At 41.2% G+C, this 10,632-nt stretch overlaps 1 protein-coding gene across 1 annotated transcript; it reads left to right on the top strand.

The window, feature by feature from the left end:
- Positions 1-838: 838 nt before the first annotated feature.
- On the top strand, positions 839-6,541 carry A4GNT (alpha-1,4-N-acetylglucosaminyltransferase; the record flags this gene model as incomplete). The annotated part of the gene is made up of 2 exons (XM_081302068.1): positions 839-1,249; positions 5,927-6,541. 2 exons carry the CDS (start codon positions 839-841, stop codon positions 6,539-6,541), a joined length of 1,026 nt encoding a protein of 341 aa, XP_081158194.1.
- Between the last annotated feature and the right edge of the window lie 4,091 nt (positions 6,542-10,632).

Raw genomic sequence — 10,632 nt, 5'->3', positions numbered from 1 at the left:
TTTCCTGGAGTTGGAGCTAACATTTACAGAGGGGCAGATACTTGACAGTTCAGAGCCTGGCTTTGGTGCTGGACAGACTCAGGTGGGAGTTGTAACTTCATTACTTGCAAACTGTGTGATAACTCTTTATCTTAAACTTATTTAACTCTCTAACATTCCATTTTCTTCCTTGGATAATTCTCTTCTTAGTTCTATTAGTTTTTCTGTAAGTGATCTTGGATTTTCTAGGTCTGCAATCATATTTTCTAAAACTGGTGATGTTTTTGCTTCTTTAACATTCATAGTTACAGATTCCTTTCTTTCACTTTATTGTGTTGGTTGGAATTAGCAGAATGAAGTTGAACAACAACAGTCATAGTGGCCATATCTTTATCACATTCCTGATATTAACAGATGTTTCAAATGTTTCATATGAAGTATGATATTTTAGATGTTAAAATAGACATTATTTATTTGCTGAAGAAAGTTTTTATGCTTCTTAAAAAATCATGAATGGATGTCAAATGTTATCACAGTCTTGGCATTTATTGAACTGAAATGATTATATGGCTTTTCTTCTTTATTCTCTTAAGATAATGCATTCATGAATAGTTTCTTTCTACCAACAAATTAATTATTCTCCTATGCATACTCATCCTTAAATCTAAGATAACCCAAATTTGGTTATGCCAAGGTTTTCCTTTTATTACTGCTCGACTCGATCGTATTTCTTTCGTATAGGTTTCTAAGTGATATTCTCACATGGTATTCTTGTGTGCTATCTCCATCCACTTGGGAATGTGATGCTTAATGAATGGTGGGTGTTGTTTAAGGAGCAGGCTGGGAGAGAGCACTGAACATGTTGAAGGAGCTCCAGTTCTCCCTATCCATCACCCTGCTGTTTGCCTGTGGCTTCCTCTACCAGTTCCTCCTGAGATCCTCCTGCTTCTTCTCCTGCCTGATGCCCTTCAAGTTCCAGCAGGACCCCGAAGCCCTCCTGAGCCATGGACGTGGCATTGTATTTGTAGAGACCTCAGAGCGACTGGAGCCACCCCCACTGGTCTGCTGCGCCGTGGAGTCTGCTGCCAGGGTTTATCCAGAGCAGCCAGTGGCCTTCTTTATGAAAGGTCTCAACAGTTCCACTCAGCTGCCCTCAAACTCCAGCTACCCAGCCTTTTCCCTCCTCTCAGCCCTGGACAATGTTTTCCTCCTCCCTTTGGATATGAAAAAGCTGTTGGAAGACACACCCCTGTATTCATGGTATACTCGAGTAAGTGTTTGGGGGAAAACTTACAAAATTAGTGTTGGGAGGGACCAACCGAAGACTCACCCAAAATGACTCCAACTATTCACCAGACAGATGGGTCAAAGGAGTAAGGAATCAGGGCCAACGGAGTAAGGAATTCAGTCTGTACTCTTATTTTGTAACTAAAAAACAAAAATTAATTAAAAATTGACATTAAAATAATACTATTTATTTGCCATTGCAAAGTCCTTGACCAAATATCATCAAACTTCTACAAATGGCAGGACAGTAAATATTTTTTAGGCTTTGTGGGCCAAGCAAAAAGTTGGAGGATATTATCTAGGTTCTTGAATTAGTTTCCAATGGGTGCTATTACAAATTATCACAAACTTGGTGACAACCGAATTTTTTTTTTTTTTTTTTCAATTCTGGAGGCAGAAGTCCCAAATCAGCTTCACTGGGCTGATCTCAAGGCATTGGCAGGGCCACATTCCCTGCAGAGACTTTGGGAAAAATAATTCTTCATTTCTTTTTTTTTAATATTTATTTATTTAGAGGTGTAGATGGACACAACACAATGCCTTTATTTGTATGTGGTGCTGAGGATCGAACCTGGGTCCTGCCCATGCTAGTCGAGCGCTCTACCGCTGAGCCACAATCCCAGCCCTAATTCTTCGTTTCTTACCAGCGTCTGGTGGCTGCCAGCATCTGTTGGACTGGAGACCATTACTCCAAGCTCTGTCTCCATCTTCAAATTCTCCTTTCCTCTCTGGGTGTAAAACCTCCCTCTATTCTTCTGTTAAAGCACATCAGTAATTTTTTAGACCTCCATGAGGATAATCCAGAATAATCTCCCCATCTCAAGGTCCTTAGTTTAATCACATCTGAAAAGCTTCTTTCCCCATATGAGGCAACATCTACAGTTTCCAGGAATTAGGATCAGATATTTTGGGGTGGCAATTATTCATCTTACTATAGTATCTATATAAAAGAGAGAAAAAATCTTGCCTCACTCTTCCACATTTGCCTGGGCTCTGGGTGAGCTGTCATAGGTGGTGGGCATGCATGCATTTTATTGCAGTCAACTAGAAACACTCTTTGGATTAAATCATAGGCCTGAGGGGGAGGGGCCTGGAGGACCAGGCAGGTAGGGGACAGGGCTGGAGCAGCCCTTGGGATCAGTTCCATCTTTTGGCCCCAGTGACTTCAAATTGGGACCTACCAGAAGAAAGTGGAAAAACGGACCTAGTTGCTATCTGCTAGATCCTGGCAGTTGGCAACAGCAGGGTTCCTGCCAAGTACGTGGCACTACCCTGGGCAGAAGCCAGGTATGCAGCAAGCCAGGGAGGCAGGCACTGGGAGTGAAGGGGACACCCGATTTTTTCCCTGCAGCTGTCAGTATGGGCCTGCTAGAGGGTGCTCCCCTACCTGGGCTAGACTAACACTATCTAAATTGTGTTTTGCTCCTTAGAAAAGGAAATCTCTGATCACATGGAGCACAGCTGGCATTGCTTTGAGCTCCACCTATGTGTTGGGTTTTAGGAGCAAGGTGGACTGTGAGATACAAAACTCTTAAATATCTGTTCCACTTGAGCCTTCAGGGTACTACAGCAGGCTGTATATCTATAGCATTCATACTGTCTTACCTTAGGGTGTCAGGCTGTGGTAGTTCTGCCCCAGTAAGATCACAGGATAACTGGGGGCTACCTTTCTATCACTTGCTAGTGACCGCTGGGTTTGCTACACTTATCTGGGCAATCTTAGTCTTTGAAGATGCCTAGGAATGACTACTGTGGGCATAGGATTGGGGGTGGGGGCAACAGCCAGAACATCAAACCTCCTTCTGAAACCCCTGTTGAGGCTCTTGTGCTTAGGGTGCACTAGTATAATGTTTATATCAAGGCAGTTTTCCTCCTCTTCTGGTTCCGTACAGTTTTTGATATCCTACGACTCATTGTTCACTAACAACCACTAATTTACCAAAAATATCATACTTCCTTATTTTTATCAAAACCTGTTTCTTTTGGATGAGTAGATGTCTGAGGTCAGCCAGTCGTGGTTCAAATCCAACCTCTTCCTCTTTGCACAGATGACTAAACTTCCTGATCCTTCTAAATTTTTCATTTTTTAAAGAAAAATGATCTTAGAACCTGTCTTTGAGGATTTGTCTATCTTTGGACCAGGTATTGGTAAATGTCATCTATTCTTATTTATGAGGTTTTCAGCAATTATAAACAAGGTGATGATTTTTTAGCAACTTGGGAAGATTTTTGCAAAGTTTAGTCGGCCTGCTTTCATTTGATTTTTTAGAATTTTAAAGAATGTTTATTTTTACCAAAAGTCAAGGTGGTTGTTTAACCTTTTTTAAAAAAAACATGTATTTTAAAGTTATAGGTTGACACAATATTTTATTTATTTTTTAAATGTGGTACTGAGGATCGAACCAGTGCCTCACACATGGTAGGCAAGCGCTCTACCTCTGAGCCACAATCTCAGCCCCAGTTGTTTAACCATTTAATCAACACATTGAAGTTCAGAAAAAAAGTGCTGAGACCCTGGGGCTGGGGTTGTGGCTCAGTGGTAGCGGTAGTGTGCTCACCTAACATGTGTGAGGCACTGGGTTCGATCCTCAGCACCACATAAAAAAATAAACAAACAAAATAAAGGTATTGTGTCCATCTACAACTAAAAAAAAAAAAGTGTTGAGACCCTGTCTCTAAGTAAAATATAAAAAAGTGGCTGGGGATGTGGTTCAGTGGTTAAGTGCTTCTCGATTCCATCTCTGGTACAAAAAAAAAAAAAGTATATTTTGTTTTTTGTATCCAAAATATTAGCATCCCATGTGGGAACACTGCTATTTATGCTGATTTGTTTTCATTCCTTTTAATTTCACTTTTAAATTCACTTTCAGTTTTGTTCACTTTCCGCATTTGCAGTTGTCTGTGGCTTCTCTCTCTCTCACTCCCCCTCCAGCTTTATCTGCAATATGTGCCAGAACTCAACCATTTCTCTTTCCCCCAGCCAAGTTATCACCTAGGCCCACGCCACCATCACCTCTTGCCTGGATCATTTTGACAGCCTCCTCATTTGCTCTTTTATTTCTGCCCCGCTCATCTCTCACCCCTTTATCACGGTCTTTTCTATACAGCAGCCAAAGTGAGCCCTTGAAAATTAATTCAGATCCCATCCCTCCTTTCTTCCAAACCATCTGAATAACTTCAAAGTCTTGACCCCACCCTACATCAACTGCTCTCTGTTTCTACGCTTTCTATTCTCATCACCTGCCCTGCTCTCTTCTCTGCCTCTGCCACTCTGCCAGGGTGCACCTGCCCCAGGGCCCTTGCTGTTCCCTCTACCCAGAATCCTCTTCTCCCAGATATGGCAATGGTTCATCACCCACTTCATTCACATTTCTGAGGGAACCTGATATCATGTTGAGCTCCACTCTCTTTCATAACCCCCTCACCCAGCTTTTTTCTCTTCATAGTTCTTATCAACACCCAACAGAGTATTTATTTATTTATTTATTGTCCATTCCCTCCCAGTAGGGATGTTTGCCTGTCTGTTCACTGCTGTATCCTTAGCAGTTCTAACAGAGGTTGGCACATAATAAATAGACCCTCAATGAATATTATCAAAGCAATGAAGAAGCAAATGAATACACACATTTAAAGATTCTTTAACCAATTTCTCATCCAGCATACATATTGACTTTCCCTCTAGTTTCCTAGTTTATTTTTTCTCCATTAATTTTTAGCATTTTTTTTTAATTTTTTATTTGTTCTTTTTAGTTATACATGACAGTAGAATGCATTTTTTTAAAAAAATATATTTTTTAGTTATAGGTGGACATGATATCTTTATTTTATTTATTTATTTTATGTGGAGCTGAGGATGGAACCCAATACCTCACTCTTGCCAGGCAAGTGCTCTACGACTGAGCTACAACCCCAGCCCCAGTAGAAAGTATTTTTTTTAATATTTATTTTTTTAGTTGGACACAATATCTTTATTTATTTAATTTTTTGTGGTGCTGAGGATCAAACTCAGGGCCTCGCATGTGCTAGGCAAGCGCTCTATCGCTGAGCCACATCCCCAGCGTCATGTAGAAAGTATTTTGACATCATACATACATGGAGTATAACTTCCCATTCTTGTGGTTGTAGATATTGTGGAGTTATACTGGTGGTGTATTCATATGTGAATACAGGAAAATTATGTCAGGTTCATTCTATTGTCTTTTCCTATTTCTGTCCCCCTCCCTTCCCTTCTTTCCTCTTTGTCTAACCAATGAGCATTCTGAGGGCTTTTTGATTCTTCCTTCACTGCTTCATATATGTGGTTAAAATGTACACCCACACTGAAGAATGACTCAGATATTTCATTGTGAAATCCCTGTTGGATTTCTTCTTTCTTTCCACTGCTGTGGTTTATTTTTTTCCAGAAAATCTTTAAAAGTTACTAAAAATCTTTTCATTGATAGTAATTGCTGCAAATTTTTACTTAAAGGAAAATTTTCACTTAAAGGAAAATTTGGGGAGGTAAGTTTGGGAAGTTTGAAAAATTTGGCTTGTTGCCAAATCCAATTTTGGGAAGCTGGTTTATTGTACCCCTTCCCCTGCTACTCTGGGCTTGGCTTTCCTACTGTGACTCCCCTCCCTCTTCTCACTGCTTGGGGCTGATTTGCACCTGCTCCCACAGATCAATGCCAGTACACAGGCATATTGGCTCCACGTCAGCTCAGATGCATCCCGCCTGGCTCTCATCTGGAAATACGGTGGTGTCTACATGGATACTGACGTCATCTCCATCAGGCCTATTCCCCAGGAGAACTTTCTGGCTGCTCAGTCCTCTCGGTACTCTAGTAATGGGGTGTTTGGGTTCCTGCCCCACCACCCCTTCTTGTGGGGATGCATGGAAAACTTCGTTGAACACTACAATTCAAAAATTTGGGGCAACCAAGGTCCTATTTTGATGACGAGGATGTTGAGATTATGGTGCAAACTTGGAGACTTCCAAGGGCTGAGTGACCTCAGGTGTCTGAACTTGTCCTTCCTACACCCCCAGAGATTTTACCCAATCTCTTATCCCCAGTGGAGGCGTTACTATGAAGTCTGGGACAGAGACCTGAGTTTCAATGACTCTTATGCCCTGCATTTGTGGAACTACATGAACAAGGAGGGGAGGACCGTGGTTCGAGGAAGCAACACACTGGTAGAAAATCTCTTTCGTGAGTACTGTCCCAGGACCTACAGGGACCTGATCCAAGGCCCAGAAGGATTAGTGACCAGGAAGCTGGGGCCAGGTAACAAATAGAGTCAAACAACAAGTTACTGTGGGCATGTGACACTGGAAACTACCGGACTGCCATACTTTTGCTTGATTTCTACTCTCTCCTGGGGGTGGGGGGTCTTACCTGCATCTCAGGATTAGCTTCCTCTGTTCTCTAATAAAACAATCCCAAAGAACAGTGGCTATAAGACGTAGAAATTCATTTTTCTTTTGTGAAAAGGAAGTCTGGAGTTGGACAATCCAGTACAGGTAGGGTGATGGTGATTGTCAAGGACCCAGGTTTACATCTTTCTGCTTGTCATCCTTAGGGACTATAGACCATGGCCCATGTGCATGCTGGGCTTCCATCCCATCATGTCTGCATTTCAGGCAATAGGATAAAGGAAAAGAGGTACACCTCTTATTTTATAAAGACTTCTGCAAATACCATTGAGTGCCATCACAACTTCCCCTTGCATCTCCCTGGCAAGAATGTAGCTGCAAGAGAGGCTGGGTGCTGGGGTAGGCAGCTAATAGTTTTGCTGCGTGTTCTAGTTAATACTGTAAAATTAATTCTAGGACCTGTTAGAACCTTGACTAGGGGAAAGAGAGACTTGATTTCTGGTCCTGATTTTGACATTGGTATATTAGTCCATTTTCTGTTGTTATAACTAAATACCTGAAACTGGATCACTTATAGAGAGATGAGACTTGCTTAGCTCACAGTTTTGGAAACTGAAAGTCTAAGATCTGGTTGCCCTTGCTGGTTAGTCTCTGGTGAAGCCCTTAAGGAGAATGGCACCACAGTGGCAGCAATAGCACACTCAGAGGTAATCATGTAGTAATACAGGAAGCCAGAGAGACTCAGGGACTAGGCTTCCTCTTTTTAGAACAATTCACTCTTGCAGGAACTAACCAGGGTCTCATGAGAACTGTATTAATCTCTGCCAGAGTAGCACCCCTAGTTTAGCCAGCTTTTCATTACTATGACCAAAATACCCAACCAGAACAACTTAGAGAAGGGAAATTTTATTTTGGCTTATGGTTTCCAAGGTCTTAGTCCATAGTTGGCTGAGTCTATTGCTCTGGGCTGAAAGTGAGGCAGAATATCATGGTGGAAGGGCATGGCCGAAGGAAGCTGTTCCATTCTTGGCAGCAAGGACACTGAGAGGGGGAAGGGGAAAGAGACAGCAGGGAAAACACACCCGTCCATGGCACCCCTGCAGAGGCTCATCTCCTCCAGCCATGACCCACCTACCTACAGTACCATCCAGTCCCTCCATTTAAACTAGAGTGGACTGATTAGGTTACAGCCCTCCAATTCCGATCATTTCACCTGTGCACTAACACAGGTGCTTTGGGAGGACACTTCATAAAACATAATAAGCCCAATAACTTAACCATCTTCCACTAGGGCCCACTTCCTAGCTTCCGCCACCTCTCCGCATCACCGCAGTGGGGACCAGACTTTCCACCACATGAAACTTTGGGGGACACACTCAAAAACATCCAAACCACAACATTCATGAATGAATTTAGTCAAGAAGTATTTATTGATGATTCCTTTCTGTGCACCAAACACTAGTTTAGAGGCAGAAGGTAGCAGACCTAGAATCAAGCAGAGGGTTCCCAGAACTTACATCCTAATCACTCGCCACTTGTCCTTGGCATAGTCTCCTCCCTTCCCGCATCTGCCATCCTCTACACTACCCCTTCCCAATGTACGCATTTATGCTACCAGTTGGCTCATAAAAGCAAATTGCAAACTCAAACTATTTAAAACTTCTGCCCCTTCTTAGGTTCACCTAAACATTTACCTCCTTCATTTCAAAACATCACGTTGTGGGGCTGGGGTTGTGGCTCAGCAGTAAAGTGCTTACCTAGCATGTACAAGGCGCTGGGTTGGATGCTCAGCACCACATAGTAAATAAATAAATAATAAAGGTATTGTTCCAATTACAACTAAAAAAATATTTTAAAGAACCCATAATTTTGTGCAGCATAAATACATGTAACTTTTATTTGTCAATTAAAAAATAAAAATGAATTTATTTCCTCTTTTCAGGAGGTATGAAAATGAATATTTCTTGGGTAAAGTCTCTGGCCAAGATTTTCTAGAACCTTCCTTTTGGTTGTTTGCATTATAGGACAAAATTGACTCCCCCCCCCCAAATATAGTTACAATGTTTTATGAAACTAGATCCATCTGTTTCCTTTCATTCTAGTATTTTCCCCTCTGAGAATCACTGTGCTAATAGTCTTATTGAAAAATATTCACTAGTCATGTCTCCTGCCCCAGGTTTATTTATTCCCATCATTTTGCCCTTTACTCTGACATTTCAGTCAAGCTTGGAGGACACCCCCATGGCTGACCTTGAGGTTGTATCCCTGGAACTTTAGCTGATTTTCAGCTTTCCACAGGGAAGGGTTCCTGGTGTTTGCCCTCTCAGCAGGGGAGCAGAGTCACACATATTGACTTTCATATCCATCTCTGAAAAGGGCATGATAAATAGTTCTTCAACTAACATGCCCAACTACCAGGGTTTTGAGGAGCTTGATTAGAAATATTTTCAATATTTAAAAAATGTATGAAGTATCTTGCAATGAGACCAAATAAGTCAACCTGAGTGTCAAGTTTCTTCGTGCTGGTCTGTGATTGTATGAATGTACTGTGACAATAATGATAAATTGAAGTTTATAGTGACTTTTGCTTGGCAGTAAAATAAGTTTTTAATAAAATGTGGGAAACAAATTAATAATGTATTGTGTAATAAATGCAGTTTTATAGTAGAAAAAAATAATGATTCAAAACGTGGTAATGACAGTGGTAGGGAGAATTAAACAATGTAATTTTCATGTTCCTTTTGGTGAGGTTCAGTGTTTCACAAGTTTCAGACAATCTACATTTTATTACTCCATGAATTACATAATATCATTTGTCCACTTTCCTATTGGGTTTTCTCTTTTGTGTTGATTTGTAACATAATAATACTTTATTAAGTATAGGTACTTTATTACTATGTTGCAATGTCTTCAGACTGTGCTTTGTTTATAACCTCATTTATTAGATTTTTACCATATATGTAATTCAACTTGTAATTTTTTTGTTCATGTCTTTTGGGTTTCATGCCAGCTTCCATATTATTCTACTATTCATTTATCTTTTCAAATAAAGGAAAGTTCACCTTCCTCCCTGGGGAATTGACAAAGTCCTGGGTCATCAGTTGTAACTTCTAAGCTGAATTACAAGGTTAATATGCTCTCCCTGGTGATTTTGGGGTACAGATTCTTGGGAGTCTGTGAACAGAATTGGGGGATGGAGGCCTGTGAATTTACATATTTATTTTTATTGTTGGCCATAAACATTACAAGTATTTTCATATCACGTTAAGGTTGTTGCAGACATCTTGAAATATTTACCCTCCCATTCCTTTTAGATCAGATGCTAGATCTTGCCATTTAATGCATTCATAAATAAACAAGAATATTATTATATCATAAAGTCGTTTTCTAATGTTTTCACAGCTATATTTTCAACAAACCGGCTCCATCAACTGACAAATGGGAATCCTGCCCAAAAAAGGAAAGTTATCTCCTAGCAGAAAGGAGGGTGAGGACTAGTTCATTCTAGATCCTGTCCCCCACCCCCTCATTGCCAGCCAATGAGTGGCTAGATTACAGCCAGCAGCCATTAGCCTCCAGCCAATGAGTGGCCAGATTACTTTTTCCTGAGAAAGTTCCCTTCTCCATGTACACAGACTTCTTCAAAATAACCTTTTGAGGAATAGGCTCCCTTGTGGCTCTAAGGAAAATTGCCCCCTGGGCTCTAATCAGCTCTAGACACATCCTTTGTTGCCTCATACTTTTCAAGAGAAACTAGCAAATCAGACTTTAATGTAAACCCGCCCTCAGATCGTGTGCCTGCCTGTCTATACATCAGCACCATGAAAACTCAACAATGCACCTTTGACCTACAATCACAGTGATGGCTGGTGTCTCGGCCCTGGGAGACCTCAGTTTCCCTAGATTTTTCCTCCTGAAGCCTGAGATCTGAGCTGGCTTCTGAGGTGTGATGTTAGCAGTTGGTGGCTGTCAAGACGTGGCCCACTATTTCTTGACATATCTCCAGGTGTAGG

The sequence above is a fragment of the Spermophilus citellus genome, assembly GCF_964194105.1.
Source record: "Spermophilus citellus genome assembly, chromosome: 7".
NCBI lineage: Eukaryota > Metazoa > Chordata > Mammalia > Rodentia > Sciuridae > Spermophilus > Spermophilus citellus.
The sequence above is the reverse complement of the archived record's forward strand: the minus strand, read 5'-3'. Positions and strand labels throughout refer to the sequence as shown.